Raw genomic sequence first — 23,643 nt, forward strand, 5'->3', positions numbered from 1 at the left:
AAATGAGGAGAATAAGTGTGAAATCTCACGGACCCAACCACAATGTCGCTATTTTCATTCTATTTTTCCACCCATTATATAAGTTTGAAAAAAACACAACTTTATCTTTTTATGCACTATTATTTTTAAAATACTATTAAATTATTAATTATAACAAGAATATCATAATTAAATCTACCAAACAACAGATCGCTGAACCATGTCTGATCTAAGTCTGACGGACCACCTCTTTTGGTTTTCACTACTTTTCAGACACCCTTTTATACACCAGTTTTGTCGGCAATTAATTATCAAAGTTGATTCATTTTCTCATTGTTTTGGTTGCTAGCGATTGATGTTAGTTATCAATTTTAACTGGATGGTTTTGCTAATCCAAGATCACCCGTCCATTCATTTATCCAACGGCTGAGTATCACTTTCATGAGGACCTAGTTGGTTTTGCTAGACCTGGTGGGCGTCCTCCAGTAGTTACTAGTTTTCTAACAAATAATGCAGCTTTAGGGTTTTCCCAAGCGACATATTGAGTTGTACTGTATTCATTTGAAGTGAAGCAAGCTGTTGTTCTCCCTTTCTCTCTCCCGGGCTCCTCTACCTCCATCATTTTTCGGTAAGTACGTTTAGACAGTGATTGTATCTAATTACTTAATTATCTGTGATATAATTAAGAGGGTACTCATAGTCACTCATTGATCGATCTCCGCAACGTTGTGCAGATCGGATTCTAAAGCAACGTTGAAGTCCATATATGGAGCCGTTAACTAATAGGGAGGTACGTACTGTAACAGATGGTTATGCTGATAACTTGCGCTTGTACCAGCAGCCGTATAGCTAAGCTACTCATGGCAACACAAACAGATTTCACGACACTATTGAAAAGTGTTGGAGGAATGATCACAAAACTAAAGTATACGATGGAAATATAAAGTGAGGCAGAGAGTGTTTGTAAAACAGAGAATTATTCAAACTGATTTTTGTTAACTTCTTTGATGCTACAGCAGCCTATAACATTGGCTATATATAAAAACACTCAGCCCTTTCCATAAACAGACATAACCTTTGGATTAGTTCTAAGAGTTGCAGACACAACTCTAGACTTCTAAAGAGATACAACTCTTCTTAAACATAGCTCTTCTCAACAGACACAACTCTACTTAACAACTGATACAGATGCATTACGTTTAACAAAAAGAAGCTTCAGGATCCTAATACTTGCGTTCAGTTGCTGTCTCGACGGAGGCCCCCAAGTCAAAAAATGAGAAGAAAACTTTGAGTTTCCTTTCATAAGTTTTATCATAAGTTTTCTGCATGTATATTTTTCAGTTTTATTAGGTACTTCTCAATAGGATTTTGTCCAACTTCGTTTTGTTATTTAAATTTTCTCGGGATGTTAAAGTGTAATTAACTCATCTGCTACTCTTTTCCTTTTCCTTTTGAACTTACTATCCTTTTTTTACAATAGCATTCTGTCTATCCAGAATATAAAATCTTTGTTTTCTGGATTGCTAATCTAACAACTGGGATCTTTTGTTTCTTTTCTTTAGAAAATATTGTTATATAAAATAATAGTTTTCCTCTTTCTGTAGAGTCAAATACAAAACATTTATATTATAAATAACATATAAACAAATTGGAAAGCTTTGAAGGTATAATGAAATTGAATAAAACAAAATAATAGGTAAGTAAAAGGAAAATAAATAATAAGTAAGAAGGTGAGTTTGGTACATTAAAGCACGTCAAAGACGATGTCCTAAAGACTTTGTAGCCTCCCTACGTGCAGGTACCGACACAGTCTACAAGACTCCAAGATACGACCCCTTGTACACAAACTCAATATCCGCTATGAGCACGTTCATAAACGGATATATGTATCCAAGTCGCAGAACCATTACCAAAATAATAATATAAAGTAGAGCATATATATAAAAGTAGAAAATGAAAGAATTAGTTTGTGGTAGTGATTGAGGTATGTGATATTCTGATGGTGTACTATGGTTGTCTCAAATGTGAAGGAAGAGTGCCCTTTTATAGGCATCCAAAAATATGTAACCTTTACCAACCATAAAAGTTCACCAACCAAAAAATTAAAGCATTCACCAACCAGAAATAAAACCTGAATATTAAATATTTATAACCCCCACAATAAATAAAATAAAATATCCAAAATAATTAAATAAATAAAACGATTAAATTTTTAAAATCTTTTAAAATTCCAACAAATATTTTGGTATGGTTTTTGCTTTCGTTTTTTAAAGGACATAATTCAAACTAAAAATGAAAAAAGAAAAAAAATAGGAAATAGGAAAACACAGTAAAGTAAACAAGAAAGCCACATTTTACCAAGTTACTAAAAGGTTCACATTTTCCCGTAGTATGACGTGCACTAACGTGCACTACACATGCATCATCGACATGAATAATTGGTAGGCCTCAGCGATACAAGCAATAATTAAAGTTGACATACAAGTATCAAAAGGTTCACATTTTACCGTACTATCACGGGCACTGAGTACTGATGCCATACAAGTAATAATTATTGGTAGGCCTCGGAGATACAACTAATAATTAATGCTTTGATAAAAAATAAATAAAAAAATAATAATAATAATAATTAATGGGAACTATATTGGGGTTCTGTCGAGTCCAGCATCATTTTCATGAGGATCCTGGTGTTGGTTTTGATAGACCTGGTGGGCTTCCACCGGTGGTTACTAGTTTTCTAACAAATAATGCAGTTTAGGGTTTCCCAAGCAACATATTGAGTTGTAGTGTAGAACTAGTACTGTATTCATTTCAAGTGAAGCTAGCTATTCTTCTCCCTCTCTCTCTCCCGGGCTCCTACGTACTCATCATTTTTCGGTAAGAACGTTTCAAACCGTGATTGTATCTAATTACTTAATTATCTGTAATCATATATATATATATATATATAGTTAAGTTGATATAATTAAGAGGGCACTCAGGGCACTCATAGTCACTCATTGATCGATCTCTGCAACGTTGTGCAGATCGGAATCTAAACCAACGTTGAAGTCCATACATGGAGCCGTTAACTAATAGGGAAGTACCGACTGTAACGGAACTACCATCACAGGAAATGGAAGCGCATCATCAAATACAGGACTCTGAGGAAACAGATGGTGATGCTGATAACTTGCTCTTGTACCAGCAGCTGTACAGCTATGCTACTCAAGGCAAAACAAATAAATTTCACGACACTATTGAAAAGAAGCTTCGGGATCCCAATACTCGCGTTCAGTTTCTATCTCGACGGAGCCCCCAGAATAACACATTCGTTCACATAGCTGTGAGCTCCGGCCATGTCGAACTAGCAGCCAAGATCTTACAACAACACAAGCCCCTTTTGTTAGAGAAAAACTTTGAAGGCGACACCGCGCTTCACATTGCAGCCAAAGCTGGGGATGTAGATACGACAACAAACACTCTTCTGCGTGAAGCACGAGGAACAACAGATGTTGAAAATACTGGTGATGTATTGACATTACTGAGGATGAAAAATAATGAGGAAAACACTGCCTTGCATGAGACCCTGATTCGAGGTCACCAATTAGTAGCCAAGTGTTTGATAGAGGCCGATCCTGCCGTTTCACTTTACGTTAATAAAGAACAAAAGTCCCCTTTGTATTTGGCCGCTGAACAAGGGCTTGTTGAGATAGTGAAGCTAATAGAAGAAAAAGCAGTAAAGAAGAACACAAAAATTCAAGGCAAGTCCCCGTTGTTTGCTGCAATTCTAGGCCGCCAGAAAAAAGGTTCGTACATTAAAATAATAATTTTTTTTTATTTTTAGAGTATGTATTATATACATACACATAATAAGAGGAAGTTTGAAATAATTTGGATTGTAGCTCATAATCCCATTGCTTAACATTAGGGACTTAAAAAACTGTCAGCAATTAAAGAGTAATTTAATGGTATAATTGGTAAATAAATCAAATTACATGAACACATCCTATATGGCATCTAATTTTAAAATTGAGTTTTACTTAAAGGTTTTATTATTGGTGGGTTATGGTCTAGAGTTTTTGAATTGTAAGGCCCTATATATTAATGTGACTTGTTTTCTTTGTCACAGCGACCAGTGTGATAGATTTTGATAGATATTACAACTTTTCATAGAAAAAGATTATCATTATAATCATGTTGTTCTAATTTATACTTGATTCATTTACTGACACCAGAAGTCCTAAAGATAATATCAAACATGGAAGCAAATATTTTGAACTCAAAAGATGAGAAAGGGAGGACTCCACTGCATTGTGCAGCATCAATTGGTTATCTAGAAGGGGTTCGCTTCTTAGGCAAACGTCTCGTGGATTCTCATCGAATGGATAATTGTGGGAACTTTCCGATCCATTTTGCATCAAGCAAAGGTCATGTTGACATTGTTAAAGAGCTGCTTCTACATTGTCCCGATTCAATGGAACTGAGGAACTCAAGTGACCAAAATATACTCCATGTTGCAGCAAGATGTGGCGAGGACAATCTTGTCAAATATTTTCTCAAGAATGTTGAGTTTCAAATGTTGATAAACCAAAAAGACAACAGAGGAAATACTCCTTTGCACTTGGCAAAGATGTACCATCATCCCAAGGTTGTGGACCTTTTCACTTTGGATAGAAGGACCAACTTAAAGGTCTTGAATGATAGGGGCATGACAGCTCTTGGCATTTCAGAAAGCACTTTGGAAACTAGTGCATCATATGATGGGGTAAGTTTGTGCTATATCTACTTTTATCATATTACTGATGCTGATGATTCTGACTTCCTTGTTTTATTTAGTGTGTTAGGTACAAGGAACTAAAAGGAGAAACAAGTAGTAGTAATAATAGTAATAATAATGGTACCACTTGTGCTGATGATACCTGCTGTAAAAGAAGAAGAAAATGGCTTTGTTCATATAAATTTTGGTCAGATTAATTAGTGTTGACTTTCTTTAGATTAATTATATAATTGACATGGATATTGTTCATATATATTTGATATGAATTTTGGTAAACTAATTGTGTTCATTGATATAGGTTTTGTTCATATTAATTGATATACCATATAGACTATAATCAATTAGTAATAGACGTAATTGTTTTTATTTTGAATGACATTAATATTGTTTAAATTCTAAGGGCATTTGCTTGTCTAAATTATTTTTTGAAATTTTAATGTTTTAAATATTGCAGCTCCCATGAAAATTTCGTGGATCCACCACTGCACACGATTCGTTTTCAAGCAACAAAGTTTTCAATATATTAATGGTACCACTTGTGCAGATGATACCTGCTGTAAAAGAAGAAGAAAATGGCGTGATCCAGTTATATTCTTCAGAACAAAATCCGAGAGACTCAAGCAGCCTACCTGAACTTGATCAAATTTTGGTTGAGCCAGGCCCAGGTATGGAAACAAAAAGAACTACTGCCGCGGCTGGTCAGATTCAGACCAAAGCAGTAGCAACAGCTTGGTGGCTGATAAATAGACTGGTAAATTGCTTGGAGTACCCAAGAACTTGGTTGGAAGATACACGTGGCATGCTGATGATTGTGGCAACCATGATATCAACCACAACTTTCGAAGCTGCAGTTAATCCACCCGGTGGTGTTTGGCAAGACAATAAAATAAATAGTAGCGCAGGAAATGCTACTTATTGCACCGATGATAAGATATGCTTGGCTGGAACTTCAGTGGCAGGCAGCGGCTTCCCAAAAGACTTCCTCGAGTTCGTAATACACAATACCATCTCGTATATTTCTTCTCTCAGTGTCACCCTTTTGCTTGTTGGCGGATTTCCCCTCCGGAATCGTGTAATTATGTGGCTTTTATCAATGGCCATGTGTCTCACTCTTACTTCTATGGCACTCACCTATATACATGCTCTTATCATAGTGTTCCCTAATACTGAAATTTACAAATCATATGAAAAGATATCCCAGATATCCATTGTGGTTTGGGTTACACTGCTTGGGATCATAGCTGCAATCCACACCATTCGTCTTATCATTTGGTTGGTGAGGAAGTTGTGGGGCAGGTTCAAGCATAAGATCCCAAAAAGCCTCAGGAACGTGATTGATAGTTTGGTGGATAGTTCGAGAGCACGTCACCGTACCAAAAAATTCTGAGGAGAATACGCCTGTCTGTCGTTTCCTTGTGTATTGGAGCAACTACACCAGATTGCTAAAGTAAACCATCTATTTAATGATGAAGAATGTGTTTAAGGAGAACCAGTAGGTCGTGTTTGGCTGGTGCCCTAGCCAATGTTTGCCTTAATTTATTTCTGTTAGAACTTGGATGCTATGTAATATATAAAGATTCTATGGAGCTGTAGTCATGTTTATTAACACAGAGAGCTTCCATTTAGGGATTCCTCAAATTAGCTTATTTGAGGGATACTCTTGTATGACTCACTTCGCATTGTATTTCACTAATCCAAACCATCTATATTGTAGATGCTCATTCAAAAATCATCTCTACAAAAAATCACTTGAATCCAATATTGTTTGACCACTCAAGTTGTGTTTGGCAAGTCAGAATGATCAGTTTGGATGCTATGTAATAAATAAAGATTCTGTGGAGCTGTTGTTGTTTATTAATCTGAAATCTATTTTTATTTCCTCCTTATATAAAGCTTGGTGAAAACTGTTTGATAACTCTTCATTAATAATTCTAGTGTTCGGCTAATAGTAAAGAGAGAGGTTAAGCTGACGTGTGGTTAGTTAGTCACGTGTATTAGTTATGTTAGTTGTTGTAATAATCACGTGGGTTATTCTCATTGAAATACAAGTTCTCTGTTGTTCTCTCAATTTCGCTGTTTTATATTTCTCCAATCTTCTTCTTCCTCAATTCTTCTTCTTCTGTTAGCATCTAGAACCTTGTAGACATAAGAACTTTCCGACCCTAATTATGAAAAATTAAATTATTTTATTTTAGGGAGTTTCACTTATAAACCCTTTATTAGAGACTAATAACTTATAAAAATATGGCACTGGGTTCGTGGTCGAAGGTAGTTGGGTTTGGTTGGGTTGTACGTAACCACGTGATCATTTATGTCTAGGTTGACACACCCTAGTGGTCTTATTAGTGGCATGGACATGATCTCATGTGTGAGGAGACCTTTTACAAATATTTATAAAAAAAGTTCGAACACACAATACATTCCAAAGTAACCAAAAAGACCAAAAGTTCATACATAAATATAATACATATGTAATAAAATCTTTACTCTTTTTCTTTTCTTTTCTTTTTTTTTCTTTTTTTTTTTGGTGGTCATAAAAAATATATGTCATTTATTGGCTCAGTCCTTCCCTATTTTCCATTAAAGATATACCTTTTTTTAAGATAGAAGCCATTTAAGTTAAGCCAAGCCATGTTGAATGGCTCCAAACTTGGAATCTGATATTTGGAGTTTCCATTGATTATAAGATACTGTTAAATCTTTGTTAGCCCATTGAAAAGACACCATTACTTATCCGTGCCAAAGTGAAAAATAATTGTTAAAAAAAAATGGCACCATTTTGAGGTGCCAATTCATCTTTATAATTAATAATACATTTAATACTAGAAGCATATGGTCCCACCAACACCCACAATATTCTTTCACCGCATATTCTTTGGCCGGCACAATACAATAATTCATAATTTTATAAATCACCATATCTATAAGTATAACCATAGTTACATAAATCAAAATAAAAGGTTAATTATGATTATGTCTTGACACATATCAAGTATTAACAAGAGTGATGAGCATACACCTTAGTTTAAAGTTGTGAGCAAAAAAATTTCCTAATTAATAGAAGTTTGAACTAATTTGGATTGTAGCTCATTATTCCATTGCTTAAAATTAGGAACTTAAAGAGTAGTTTAATGGCATAATTGGTAAATAAATCAAATTACATTACACATCCTATATGGCATCTAATTTTAAAATTGAGTTTTACTTAAAGGTTTTATTATTGGTGGGTTATGGTCTAGAGTTTTTAAATTGTAAGGGCCTATATTAATGTGACTTTTCTTTTTGTCACAGCAACAATGTGATAGATTTTGATAGATATTACAACATCTTTATAGAAAAAGATTATTATTATAATCATGTTGTTCTGATTTATGCTTGATTTATTTATTGACGCTAGAAGTCCTAAAGATAATATTAAACATGGAAGCAAATATATTGAACTCAAAAGATGAGACAGGGAGGACTCCACTGCATTATGCAGCATCAATTGGTTATCTAGAAGGGGTTCGCTTCTCAGGCAGACGTCTCGTGGATTCTCATTGACAGGATCATTGTGGCAACTTTCCGATCCATTATGCATCAAGCAAAGGTCATGTCAACATTGTTAAAGAGCTACTTCAACATTGTCCCGATTCAATGGAGCTGAGGAACTCAAGTGACCAAAATATACTCCATGTTGCAGCAAGATGTGGCGAGGACAATCTTGTCAAATATTTTCTCAAGAATGTTGAGTTTCAAATGTTGACAAACCAAAAAGACAACAGAAGAAATACTCCTTTGCACTTGGCAAAGATGTACCATCATCCGAAAGTTGTGGACCTTTTCACTTTGGATAGAAGGAGCAACTTAAAGGTCTTGAATGATAGGGGCATGACATCTCGTGACATTTCAGAAAGCACTTCGGAAACTAGTGCATCATATCATGGGGTAAGTTTGTGTTAAATCTACTTTTATCATATTACTGATGATGATGATGATTTTGGCTATCATTACCAAGGGAATTCTTTGTTTTATTTAGTGTGTTAGGTACAAGACAGCATTTAGTAGTCTAGAAATTGAACAAAGAACTAAAAGGAGAAACAAGTAATTGAGAAAATACTAAAATCACTTGAGGCTGATATAAATAAGCTGGAATGGATGATCTAAAATAGGGATATCATCATTTGGCTCGTAGTCCGCGGGTCAAAGTGGGTAACTCGAGGCTCAATGGGCCAAAGTCCAACCTGAACCGATGGTTAATGAGGCCCGCTCGACTCAACCTTCTAAGGTTGGGTAGGGCTTGTGCTTAGGATTTATTAAAACCTTTGGCCCGCCCATTGCCTTATATTCCCTTATTTTCATTCCCCATTAAAAATACTAGAAATACTAGAAATTCAAATTCCCAACAAATCAAAATATTAAAATCCAGTTTTAGTATAAGATACAGTTTATATCAATATTGATACCTCAACAAGTCAATGTATATACTTTATACTAAAATCTCATAAAATCGTGTTTGATTATTTAAAATGTAAGGAATATAAACCGCCAAATGTATTATTGAAACTATACAACCCACTGATAAACTCTAATTTCTTCACTCTCACAACAATATATATATATATATATATGTAACTATAGAATATACTCATCACACTACCTAGGTACCGGGGAAACAATCCAACCGGAGGATCGTTTAACTAGCCCGCAGGATTTTCAAGTGTTATCCTGCGTCTAGGGATGAGCAGTCCAACCGGGGGACGAAACTCCATAGCTCACACACCAGAACATCCAACGCCATATGTAGCTCCAATACTAAGTCCTACGCGCGCAGACTGGATCATCACACATTGGAACATCCAACGCCATGTGTGATGATCCCAAACAATATACAGAGTCTTCCCATATGCCGGAACATCCAACGCCGCGTATGGAAAGTGTCTTCCCATACGCCGGAACATCCAACGCCGCATGTGAGACTGATAACCTATTCTTCCCACACGCCGGAACATCCAACGCCACGTGTGGGAAGTCTAATCACTAGGGAAGATACTTACATAGTGTAATCATACAACTTCTCTCAACAACCCCTCATATTTAAGTTCCTCCACAACTCACCTCAACAACCCAAGTATCCCACCTATAGACAATATATATATATATATATAACTCCCCCAAAAATCCATAAAAAATATACTCTCGATACTCAAATATGCCAAACCCACAATATATTGCCAAAGCGCTATACAAACATCAAATTTAACCCATGAATATAATATATTTAATAAATTATTAAAAACATTATGCATAGATCTTTCATCAATAAAACCATGCATATGATTGAAAACAAAGTCCACTTACAAGTATTCCCACGCTGCCTGACCACGAGAGGGTCCTGCCTGCTGAGTACGTGCAGTCGGAGCACCTATTTTGAGATACGAACCCTTAATTAATATAAAATTACTTTGAAGCGGAATTCACAAATTAAATACTTAAATCCCCAAATTTCAAGTACATGTATGTTGAAGGAGGTATCCTAAGGTCCGATTATAGGTTTAGGAATCGCTCACAATTGTACGGTTATCGCTAACCCATAAACTTTGAATTATTGAATCGGAACATCCGGGGCTCCGATTCATGATCCGTGAAGTCCTACACGGTCCTAGGAATACCTAGAACAATATATTTTAATTGGGAAAAGATCCAACGGTCAGAACCTATCGAACCCGGATAACGCACAATATGCGAAAATCCATTCGGTAGTCAAAGGACGTCCGAATTGAGATCCGCGAAATCTTACTCACTCGTGAAAACCTAAGGATCTCATCGAGACAAAGTGCAACTTCACCACCCTCGTCCATGCGCCGCCACATGCGCCGGCAGCGTGGGTGTGTAGAGTAAAATCTGGCGACGGAAAGACTCCATACTCGAGCTCACCCTTCCTATCCTAGCTTCTACTCGAGGTCAGGATCACATCATTCAACTACGGGGAGGTCCAATTCGGAAGGCAATTGGCCGGAATTTCACTTTGAAATTCGGCCAAAACCTAGGTTTACAAAATTGTTTTCTACACATTAAATCGATCCAAACCTATCTCAAAAACAGCTAGAGCTCAGAAAATGGATGAGAAACCTCACCTTATTCACCGGGTTTGGGCGGCAGAGTCGATGGCGCGACGGGCAGTGATTCACCGGTTCAAACTAGTCGAGATAGTGGCCGAGATTGGTGGTTTCCGACGAAGAAAGCTAGCGGGTCTTGACCGGGACATCGAGGGGAATTGATCGGGACCGGTGGAGTCAATTGGGGTGGCCGGAAACGGTGGCGGGGTGGTGGTTTCTGGTTTGGTGAACAATAACGGGGGAGGCGTAGGTTGCACGTAGAAAGAGAGAATCGGGAGAGAGAGAGAGAGAGAGAGAGAGAGAGAGAGAGAGAGAGAGAGAGAGAGAAGTAAAAGTGAAAAAAAATCATATTTTTACTCTAACTCTTTTCAAAATAATTACAAGTTTGCCACTGAATTACTTTTGATCGCCAAATCTTCGTTCCAACTCCGATTCAAGCCTACCGCATGTCTACGAATTCGTCTCAGTACAACCTACCCAAAATATTTCCGGATAAGAGAATGACCAATTTACCCCTATCCTAAAGGTAAATTCGTAATTTCACTTTAAATAAATTAAAATAGGAATTAAATTTGCAGTCGGGGTGTTACAATCTATCCCCTTACAAAAATTTCGTCCTTGAAATTCACGTACCTGTCAATGGAAGTGATAAGGGTACTTGGCCCTCATTTGCTCCTCAGGCTCCCATGTAGCTTCTTCCACGGTTTGGCTTCTCCACATAAACTTCACTACCGGAATAGATCTAGAGGCTATTCCTCATATGACAAATCTTCTTCTAACTCTACAGGTTGATACTCTAGAATATGAGAAGGGTCTGGCATGTATTTCCGAAGCATAGATACATGAAACACATCATGGACCTGCGATAGTTCTGCAGGTAATGCAAGTCTATAGGCAAAATGTCCGATGCGCTCAGTGATCTCATAGGGTCCAATATAACGAGGGCTTAACTTCCCACGTTTCCCGAATCTCATTACACCCTTCCAAGGAGATAACTTCAGAAACACCCAATCCCCAACTGCAAACTCAAGATCCTTTGACCTATTATCCGCATAACTATTCTGTCGGTCTTGTGCGGTTTTCAGCTTCTCTTTAATCATCTTCACCTTCTCGGTTGTTGCTCGGATACTATCCACTCTTTCCAATTTCTTATCACCCACCTCATTCCAACAAATAGGAGTCCTACACTGCCTCCCATACAATGCCTTATAAGGAGCCATCTCAATACTCGCATGATAACTGTTATTACATGCAAATTCCACCAAGGCAAGGTGAGTATCCCATGCATCTTTCATCTGCAACACACATGACCTCAACATATCCTCCAAAGTCTGGATGGTCCTTTCTGATTGTCCATCAGTCTGTGGGTGAAAAGTTGTGCTGAATTGCAACCTAGTACCCATAGCTTCCTGCAAACACTTCCAGAATCGAGAAGTGAATCGAGCATCCCTGTCCAATACAATGGACACAGGTACTCCATGTAATCTCACAATCTCATCCACAAAGAGTTTTGCCAACTTCGTCAAAGAATAAGTCTCCTTGATGGGTAGGAAATGGGTTGACTTGGTGAGTTTATCCACTATCACCCAAATTCTATCATGTCCCTTAAAAGTACGGGGAAGCTTGAAAACAAAATCCATGGTAATGCGTTCCCACTTCCATTCAGGAATCAGAAGTGGTTACATAAGTCCTGAAGGTTTCTGTCGCTCTGCCTTCACTTGTTGACAAATCAAGCATCTGCCCACATACTTGGCAATGTCTCCCTTCATATGCAGCCATGAGTAATATTCTCGTAGGGTCCGATACATCTTGGTACTTCCCGGATGCATAGTGTAAGTGGAACAGTGAGCTTCCTCTATGATTTCTCTTTTCAGATCATTATTCTTAGATACACAGAGACGAGTTCCTGTTACCAACGCTCCGTCTCCCCTTATTGCATAATCCTTCCGGGTACCATTTTCCACTTCTCCCCTTATTCTACAAAGTGTTAGATCCCCCAACTGGGCTACAATTACCCATTCCACCAGAATGGGTCTCACATGTAAGCTAGCAAAAATTCCACCCTGTTGAGTTATTCCCAACTGTACTCCATCCTTCCGTAGTTCCATTAACAACGGAAGATATGCCGTTCTGAGATGAGCTAAACTTCCAGTAGTCTTTCTACTCAGTGCATCTGCAACCACATTAGCTCAACCTGGATGAAACTCAATCGTGCAATCAATTCACACCAACGCCGTTGTCTCATATTAAGCTCCCTTTGAGTGAAAAAGTACTTGAGGCTTTTGTGATCAGTGAAAATCTAACACGTCTCACCATACAAGTAATGCCGCCAAATCTTGAGAGCGAACACTACTGCAACAAATTTCAAATCATGGACAGGATAATTCTGCTCATGCTTCTTGAGTTGCCTTGAGGCATAAGCAATCACCCGATCATATTGCATCAGAACACATTCCAAGCCTTGTAAAGATGCATTACTGTAAATCACAAAATTTCCTGAATTATCCGGAAGAGCCAAGACAGGTATGGTGGTTAATCGCTTCTTTAATTCTTGAAAACTCTGTTCACACTCTTCCGTCCAATCAAATGTAACATCTTTCCTTGTCAACCGCGTGAGAGGTGCTGCTATCGAAGAGAACCATTCCACAACTCGCCGATAGTAGCCTGCCAATCCCAGAAAACTCTGTATTTCTGTCACACTTGTGGGTTGTACCCAATTCACAATAGCTTCAACTTTCTGTGGATCCACATAAATCCCTTCATCTAAAATTACATATCTGAGGAATACCACTCTGTCCAGCCAGAACTGACACTTACTAAATTTGGCATAAAGCTGCTTTCTCTTCAAAGTCCTCAATACCAACCTTAGATGCTTCTTATGCCCTTCCAAAGTCTAGGAGTAAACCAAGATATCGTCTATGAACACAATCACAAAGTGATCCAAGTATGGTCGGAACACTCTGTTCATGAGATCCATAAACGCTGCTGGAGCACTCGTCAGTCCAAAAGGCATCACCAGAAATTCATAATGTCCATACCGCGTTCTAAATGCGGTCTTAGGAATATCCTCTTCCCTGATCCGCACCTGATGGTATCCTGATCTCATATCAATCTTAGAAAAATGCTTAGCACCCTTCAACTGATCAAACAAATCATGAATCTGAGGCAAAGGATACCGGTTACGTATTGTCACCTTATTCAACTGCCAGTAATCAATACATAACCTCATGGTCCTATCTTTCTTTCTCACGAATAACACCGGTGCACCCCACAGAGAAACACTGGGTAAGATGAACCCAAGATCCACTAACTCCTGCAACTGAGTCTTCAACTCTCAGAGCTTAGCTGGTGCCATCCTATAGGGAGTTTGATAGATAGGGTTGGTGCCTGGAAGAAGCTCGATAATGAACTCGATTTCCCTTTCAGGGGGTAAATCAGGGAGATCATCTGGAAAAATATCAGGGAAATCACAAACAATAGGAATATCTTCCAGATTCAGGGTGATCTCTCGAGTATCGATGATATGAGCCAAATATCCTTGACAACCCTTCTTGAGTAACCTCTTAGCTATGATAGCAGAGATAAGACAAGTAGGGAGAACTCTACGCTCCCCACGAAAGGTAACTTTAGGTTGCCCTGGACTCCAAAGTGTTACTTCCTTCCGGAAACAGTCCACTGATGCATGATGCTTCTCTAGCCAATCCATCCCTAATATAATATCCAAATCCACCAAATCTAAAGGAATTAAGTTGGCTTCCAACCATGCATCGCCTACTTGGACAAAACAATTTCTGAACACTTGATCTGCGTACAAGACTTTTCCCGTAGGTAGGGAAATACTAATACTTCTTGTCATAGATGTAGGTCTAACACTGACATACGGTACGAAATTGTGTGCTGCGAAGGAGTGTGTGGCCCCCGGGTCAATTAGAACAAGTGCAAGATAACCAAAGATTGGAATCATACCAGTAATCATGTCCGGGGTGGCATGTGCTTCCTGCTGAGTCATAGAGAACACTCAGGCTTGAGTAGTGGAATGCCAGGCTAACCCCTTGATTACCTACCACTCCTGCCTCTAGAAGATGACGGTGCCCTACTACTGGATGACCCTGCTGCAGAGGAAGAAGCACCACCTTAACTCTGATTTTGACCCATACTACCCTGCCCCTGCTGGGCCCCAGTCCCCTGGACTGCTGCATCACTCTGGAGTATAATTGGGCAACTTCTCTTAGTATGCCCCACTTGCCCTCAAAAGTAGCATGTCAAGCTACTACTCTGACTCGGTCCACCTCCCTGAGTATAGCTAGGACAATCTTTCACCATGTGCCTAACCTTTCCGCAGTTAAAGCATGTCAACCCAGTCTGCCTAGAAGGAGTCCTAGCTATGCTAGCTGTAGACTGCGGCCCTGAATACTGAGTCCAAGCTGGACGAAAACCGGATCTCCCACTACTAGAACTAGATCCCTGTCCTCCTGACCACCGCCGCTAGCAAAACTGGAGCTAGATCCTCCTTTCTTTGATGCACCCTGACTGGGCCCACCAATTCCTGGTGTATCTCTACGGCGCCTACCAGCACTCCCACTGAGTTTTCTCGACACCCTTTCAGCCGCCTGAGCCAAAGCCCTCATATTTGGATAAGTGTTGGCCGTAACCACTGCCTGAATCTCTAACCATAATCCTTCCTCAAATCGTCTACATCTGTCCTCCTGAGTGGCAACCAGCTCTGGAGCAAATCTAGACAGCTCATTAAACTGGTGTTCGTGCTCCACCACTGACATAGACCTCTGTGCGGGTAAACTAGCTAAGTACATGCCTTATATCCAAAGCATTATCTCCGGCAGGTGGAGATGGTGGAGGTGAAGGCACTGGTGGTGAAAGAGGGGGTGATGGAGATGGAGATGGCAGATTCGGCCCCCATCTCTGACCGCGACCTCTTGCTCTAGCTCTGCGAGCTAACATGATTCTACATAAAGAAATCATAAAATCATTAGATCAACAATGCAACAAAAGTGCAAAAGTCAAAGGAAAATGAACCTAATGCTCTGATACCAAGCTGACAGGACCCGCCCCGGAATTCCCCGGAAACCGAAGCGGACCCCGTCTTTGTTCCGACATCATCCCAATACCGGACCCACTAACTAAAAACCGAGACTCTTTACCAAAATTTTGGCAGAGTCTCCCCTGTAAATTAAGCAAACTGAACAAAATTTTACTTGTAACTTACACAAGATAATCCCAACCAGCAACATGCTTTCATAATACAACAAAACATACTAAATGGCCTCCGGCCTCGCAAGTAAAATCTACCATGGGCGATAATAGAGCATCTATTGAATTTAGTTTACAACAACAGTTGAGTAGAAGAAAGTACTCAAATCCTAACTAGGGAAGTTCACAGTTCGAGCCTCGTACACCACTTGCACACTTTTTGAGACAACTACTGGCTGGGGGAGCAAAACAGATAACATGCGAGTGGACAAAAACAAATTTGCATTTCAAACAACATAGTAACCCCACCGTATAAAAGTAATGCTCAAGACATGCAGATTCATTCAAAATGCTGAAAAATATATTTCATTAAAAACTCTTTAAAAACACAAATCACTTCATCCATAAACCACATTCTCACAATCTTGTTGCTCCTGCCAACCCACTGATAAACTATAATTTCTTCACTCTCACAACTATATATCTATATATATAACTATACAATATACTCATCACACTACCTAGGTACCGGGGAAACAATCCAACCGGGGGATCGTTTAACTACCCCGTAGGATTTTCAGGTGCTATCCTGCGTCTAGGGATGAGCAGTCCAACCGGGGGACGAAACTCCACAGCTCACACACCGGAACATCCAACGCCATGTGTAGCTCCAATACTAAGTCCTACGCGCGTAGACTAGACCATCACATACCGGAACATCCAACGCCATGTGTGATGATCCCAAACAATATACAGAGTCTTCTCATACGTCAGAACATCCAACGCCGCGTATGAAAAGTGTCTCACACGCCAGAATATCCAAGGCCGCGTGTGAGACTGATAACCTATTCTTCCCACATGCCAGAACATCCAACGCCACGTGTGAGAAGTCTAATCACTGGGGAAGGTACTTACATAGTGTAATCATACAACTTCTCTCAATAACCCCTCATACTCAAGTTCCTCCACAACTCGCCTCAACAACCCAAGTATCCCACCTATAGACAATATATATATATATATATGTATATATAACTCCCCCAAAAATTCATATAAAATATACTCTCGATACCCAAATATGCCAAACCCACAATATATTGCCAAAGCGCTATACAAACATCAAATTCAACCAATGAATATAATATATTTAATAAATTATTAAAAACATTATGCATAGATCTTTCATCAATAAAACCATGCATATGATTGAAAACAAAGTTCACTCACAAGTATTCCCACGCTGCCTGACCACGAGAGGGTCCTGCCTGCTGAGTACGTGCAGTCGGAGCACCTATTTCGAGATACGAACCCTTAATTAATATAAAATTACATCAAAACGGAATTCACAAATTAAATACTTAAATTCCCAAATTCCCAGTACGTGTACGTTGAAGGAGGTATCCTAAGGTCCGATTATAGGCTTAGGAATCGCTAACGATTGTACGGTTATCGCTAACCCACAAACTTTGAATTATTGAATCGGAACATCCGGGGCTCCGATTCATGATCGTGAAGTCCTACACGGTCCTAGGAATACCTAGAACAACATATTTTAATTGGGAAAAGATCCAACGGTCAGAACCTATCGAACCCGGATAACGCACAATATACGAAAATCCGTTCAATAGTCAAACGAAGTCCGAATTCAGATCCACGAAATCCTACACACTCGTGACAACCTAAGGATCTCATCGAGACAAAGTGCAACTTCACCACCCTCGCCCACGTGCCGCCACAAGCGCCGGCAGCTCGTGGGTGTGTAGAGTGAATTCCGGGGACGGAAAAACTCCACACTCGAGCTCACCCTTCCTACCCTAGCTTCTACTTGAGGTCAGGATCACATCATTCAATTACAGGGAGGTCCAATTTGGACGGCAACTGGCCGGAATTTCACTTTGAAATCCGGCCAAAACCTAGGTTTACAAAATTATTTTCTACACATCAAATCAATCCAAACTTATCCCAAAAGCAGCTAGAGCTCAGAAAATGGATGAGAAACCTCACCTTATTCACCGGGTTTGGGCGGCGAAGTCGACGGCACGAAGGCAGCGATTCACCGGTTCAAACTAGTCGAGATCGTGGCCAGAATTCGTGGTTTCCGGCGGGGAAAACTGGCTGACTAGGACGTCGAGGGGAATTGATCGGGACCGGTGGCGTCGATCGGGGTGGCCGAAAACGGTGGAGGGGTGGTGGTTTCTGGTTCGGTGAACAGTAACGAGGGAGAGAGAGAGAGAGAGAGAGAGAGAGTGAGAGAGAGAGTGAGTGAGTGAGTGAGTGAGTGAGGTAAAAGTGAAAAAAATCAGATTTTTACTCTAACTCTTTTCGAAATAATTACAAGTTTGCCACTGAATTACTTTTGGTTGCCAAATCTTCGTTCCAACTCCGATTCAAGCCTACCGCATGTCTACGAATTCGTCTCAATACAACCTACCCAAAAATACCAGTTGTGATTCCAAAATCTTTCCGAATAAGAAAATGATCAATTTACCCCTACCCCAAGGGTAAATTCGTAAGTTCACTTTAAATAAATTAAAATAGGAATTAAATTTGGAGTCCGGGGTGTTACAAATTATTTAAGTTTTTTTTATAATCATTATACACTAATTTTTCTTAGAATTAATGCATTTGAAAACTACAATTTTAATTTTATTCACCATTATTATTGTTTTTTGAGTGGGGATTAATTTTTGATCCTACACACGATCATTGGCGGATCCACAAAAGCACAAAGAGACTTGCCGGAAACTTCCTTGGAGATGCTGGAATTTACCCCTTTGCTAGTGCCGACAAATTGTTCAACTAAATGCCTCGAAGAGGTTGTTTTGTTTACTGTTGTGTGAGACCCTGAATATTTACCTTGATTGTTAGACTCGATCTCATGAGCATATAGAAGAAAATGGTCCATCAATCAGAGCTCCAAAACAAAAGTTATAAATTTTAGAAGTTTATTAAGAATTGATGTTCGAGTTTGACGAGGAAGAAAGACTCCGTGTCAATTTTGGTACCTTTTTTAAATAGTCCAATAGCAAGCTGCCAAATGTCAATTTTTAGTGTTTCAAATATTGCACCTCCCCTGAAAAGTTCATGGATACACCCATGCACGTGATTCTTATGCCTTGGTTCCAAGCAACAAAGTTTTCAATATATGAATGGTACCACTTGTGCAGATGATACCTGCTGTAAAAGAAGAAGAAAATGGCGTGATCCAGTTATATTCCTCAGAAAAAAATCCAAGAGACCCGAGCAGCCTAGCTGAACTTGATCAAATTTTGGTTGAGCCAGGCCCAGGTACGGAAACAAAAAGAACTACTGCCGCTGCTGGTCAGATTCAGAACAAAGCAGTAGCGATAGCTTGGTGTCTGATAAATAGACTGGTAAATTGCTTGGAATACCCAAAAACTTGGATGGAAGAGACACATGGAAGAGACGCGTGGCATGCTGATGGTTGTGGCAACTGTGGGAGCATATATTTTCGTCTCCAATCAGGACACGCCATGTGGAAAAGAAGATTATCTCTTTAATTAATTAATTAAACCAGTTTATCTGGCTAATTAATTAATTGGGATAAATATCTTAATTAATATGATATTATCTTTATTTAAAGAGATAATATCATTAATTAAGATATTACCCTAATAAAGAGAAGATAATATCATTTAAATCAGATATTATCTTTTTAAGAGATAATATCATTTAATTCAGGTATTATCTTCTTAAGAGATAATATATATTTAATTCAGATATTATCAGGCCCAACTGGATTCCTACGAAACCCTAGCCCCGAGGCTCCTATAAATAGACAACCTCATTCATCATTCAAGGTACTTCAGAAAACTTGCTCCTAAGACCCGAGAGAAATACCCGAAGCTCTCTCTCCCTCTCCACTCTCCATATTTTCTCCCCACGGCTCCGGCCACCCGGTTTACACCCTACATAAAACTCCGTACCCTTTGCTTAGCTATTGTTTTCCTACAAACACTCAAACTAACTTAGGCATCGGAGGGCCTTTGGCCAACACCCCCTGGGTGTGGTCTATTTACTCCAGTCTTTTTTACAGGAATCGAGGAAGAGAGAGAAGGAAGATCGAAAGTTGAAGGATCTAGAAGCGAATATTCTCCCGTGAAATATTTGCACAAACATTTGGTGCTTTCATTAAGAGCTCGAGTTATACTCAACGCATGCTCAAGGAATCCGTTCCTCCTATTTTCCAATCCACCGAAGCCTTCCAAACAACCATGGTTGGAAGCAAGCGCACAAGGAGCAAAACAGCCGTTATGGCTCAATCTGTGACGGCCCAAAGCTACTCCTCCCACGATCCCACGATCGACATGGCGGCTCCACCACCTCTCGCTGCCATGAACCCTCAGCAGCCACCCCGTGTGACTGGAACCACCGCACTTGCCTCCGCCGCCGTCGTACCATCTCAAGGCCCCATGGCCGAACCTAGCCACCTTCAGAGCACCACCGTTGAGCATCGTGGAACCTCACATCTAGTTGGGCTCACTACCACCGCCGACTTTGGCCCAATCTTGGAGCAACTTCAACCATTCCCTCCATTGCCTCCCCGCTCAACGCATGCTCCCACGCACACATCCAACGAAAACCTAGCCCGTGTGCAATTGGGCTCTACACATTTCTCTCCTCCCAATCCACGAAGTCACGTAGACCTTAATCTGAGAGTTGACCAGCTAACTCAGAGAATGGACGACCAAAACAATTTGATGAGGCAGCTCTTCAACCAAATAAACTTGGCTCAAAACCTTGGCCTTGGACAACAGGGCGAAGAGAGAAGGATAAACGAACGCGCCGATAGGCAGTTCGGCCGGAACCAAGCAGGTCGAGCAGGAGTAAGCAGACAAGGAAATGCGCAACAACGAGATCAGCTCGCGGACATGTCACAAGCATCCGCAAGCCACACTCAGAGCAGACGAAGTTTCCCATCCAGATTGAATTTAAGGACCAACGTGCGCGATAGGCTGGGCCCAAGACCTGACATCCACGCTCGCCTGGGCCAGCATGAAGAAGTTCATGAAAGGCTAGGCTCCCAAGGAGGTCAACTTGATGGCCATCGAGACGAGGATCGAGAAGAAAGGCGCTCCGCTGCCCGCTCACAGAGAAATATTCACGAAAGGATAGGCCCCCAGGGAGGTCAACTCGACAATCATCACAATGAGGACCGTGAAGAAAGGCGCTCCGCTACTCGCTCTCGAAGAACCAATTCTTGTCGGCAAACTATTGGAAATCCCTTGCAAGCACAGTCTACCAACACGCCTCCTAGACAGCGCAACCGAGAAGGTCGACCCTCGCAAGCCAATGAGGAAGTCAATCAACATCATCTAACCATGCGTGCAGAAGACGTTGAGAAGCTTGTGAACAACCGATTTCGAGACTTAAAGATTGGCGGAAATTTCGAAGATACACTACGCATTGAGGTAGACCAAGCAAACTCCTCACCTTTCACCGCCAAAATCGAGCAGGCTGCTCCCCCGAAAAGATTCTCAAAGCCCTCTTTCACATGCTTCAAAGGCGATTCCGACCCTGAAAGTCATCTGAAGCATTTCAAGAGCCTTATGATCCTCTACAAAGCCAAAGACGCGCTAATGTGCAAGGTGTTTGCAATGACTTTGCGAGGAGCAGCTCAGGATTGGTTCCATACCCTGCCATCCGGGTAGATCAACAGCTTCAAGGAGCTTACTTATGTCTTCACTAAAGAATACACTTCTTATCGGACGATCAAGAAGAACCCTGACCATCTGTTCAACCTGCGCAAGAAGCCCGAGGAATCCCTTCGAGATTACATCAAAAGGTTCAAAGCAGAAAAGGCCAACATCGTAGGGTGCGATGACCAAATCGCATCCTCTGCATTCAAGAAAGGTCTGCCAACAGAACATGACTTATACCGCGAGATGACTATCACTCCCAGCCAGACTCTGGCAGAGGTCTTCACGACCGCAGAACGCTACGCACTCTGGGATGACGATCGAATCGCCGCGAAGAAGTCCACTGAGCAAGAAGATCGACCGGCTAAACGGGCAGAACAAAGAGGCGACAGGCTTGGCAGTAGGGACAAAGACAAAGGCAGGTCACGCCCACTAAGAGAGGCCACGACGAAAGAGAACTACACCAAGTTCTCTATCCCCATACATCAAATTTTGGCCCAAGTGAAGAACAAACCTTGGATAAAAAGACCACCACCCTTGAAAGGAGATCCAGACAAGAGGGATACCAGAAAATATTGTGCCTTCCATGCGACACATGGGCACAATATGAATAATTGCTTTGCTTGGAAAGCGCATCTCGAAGAACTCGTGAGAGAAGGTCATTGCACGGAGTTCATCGCAAAGCAGGCCATCCAGCAGATAGAAGACCGCGATACCGCAAAAGAGCCACCCCATAAGGTCATAAGGATTAACACAATCCTAGCCGACTCCGAGGAGTCCGGACTGACCAACAAAGAGAAGAAGAGGAAGATCAAACAGGCTACTATGATCTTCCAAGTCTCAACTAACCTCTCACTGGCAGAAGACAATCCCGTGATCGGCTTTCAAAAGAAAGACTTAATCGGCCTTGATCTACCGCACAACGACGCCCTTGTCATCAGCATTCAAATCGCCCAGGCCATGGTCGGCCGAGTCCATGCAGATGAGGGCAGTGCAGCCAACATCCTACAATTGGCAGTCGTCCAACAGATGGGCTTAGAGGCAAAGATCAATAAATCAGCCAAGTCGCTGACTAGTTTCAATGGCGCAACTACGGTTACCGTGGGCACGATAGATCTCGACATCTACTCTCCACCTGTAATCAGCTCGCAAACGTTCATGGTCATTGATGAAATCTCACCCTACAATGGCATTCTAGGCAGACCATGGATCGGCCAAATCAACGCCATCACCTCTGCCACACATCAGAAGATTCGCTACCCAATCCCTAGGGGCGGTATCGGCCAGATCAACAGCGATCAGGCAATGGCAAGAAAATGCTCAGCTCAAGGGCTGAAGAAAGGCAAGCAAACACAGTTCCTCCCTGTGAATCAAGCAGATCTAAAGGGAGTAGAACAAGCAGAGAAGGAAGCAGATCCCGTTCCTGACGACCGAGCAGACCAGAAAGGAAAGGGAATAGCTACTCCCCAATAGCAATTAAAGAATCAGGACTAAGTCGAGGGAATCCGTCCGGAGGTCTCTCCTGAAGAAGGATGGAAGCCCGAAGAGGACGCTGAGCTAGTACCCCTTGATCCTGACAAGCCAGAGAGAAAAGCGCGGATCGACTCGCGCCTAAGCCATGAAGAAAAGATAGAGCTTGCAGCCTTCCTCCGGAACAACAAAGACGTATTTGCATGGTCGCCATTCGACATGCCTGGCATCAATCCCCAGATCATCTGCCATCGCCTACACGTCAACCCAGCCATCAAACCTGTAGCGCAGAAGAGACGCAACTTCGCCCCCGAGCGGGTTGCCATCATCGACGCCGAGATCGATAAGCTTCTAGTTGCTGGTTTCATCGAAGAAGTCTCCTACGCAGAATGGCTGGCGAACGTTGTTCTAGTGGCAAAGAAAGATAAAGGTTTGTGGAGAGTATGCGTCGATTACACCGACCTCGACA

General features: G+C 40.9%; 2 protein-coding genes across 4 annotated transcripts; both read left to right on the plus strand.

Annotated features, from left to right (window-relative positions):
* Positions 574-6,394, plus strand: LOC18784079 (protein ACCELERATED CELL DEATH 6). 3 transcript variants are annotated; one of them, XM_020559016.1, is made up of 4 exons: positions 574-607; positions 3,006-3,767; positions 4,197-4,726; positions 5,283-6,394. In XM_020559016.1, exons 2-4 carry the CDS (start codon positions 3,038-3,040, stop codon positions 6,123-6,125), a joined length of 2,103 nt encoding a protein of 700 aa, XP_020414605.1. In that variant the 5' UTR covers positions 574-607; positions 3,006-3,037; the 3' UTR covers positions 6,126-6,394. The 3 variants fall into 3 exon arrangements, with proteins under 3 accessions (XP_020414605.1, XP_020414604.1, XP_020414606.1); XM_020559015.1 differs by lacking the exon at positions 574-607 and adding an exon at positions 2,148-2,856; XM_020559017.1 differs by lacking the exon at positions 574-607 and adding an exon at positions 2,148-2,856 and having other exon boundaries at positions 5,193-5,368.
* On the plus strand, positions 21,951-23,177 carry LOC109948103. The gene has a single exon (XM_020560030.1). It carries the CDS (start codon positions 21,951-21,953, stop codon positions 23,175-23,177), a length of 1,227 nt encoding a protein of 408 aa, XP_020415619.1.

Source organism: Prunus persica, chromosome G3, assembly GCF_000346465.2.
Source record: "Prunus persica cultivar Lovell chromosome G3, Prunus_persica_NCBIv2, whole genome shotgun sequence".
In the NCBI taxonomy this organism is placed as follows: Eukaryota; Viridiplantae; Streptophyta; class Magnoliopsida; order Rosales; family Rosaceae; genus Prunus; species Prunus persica.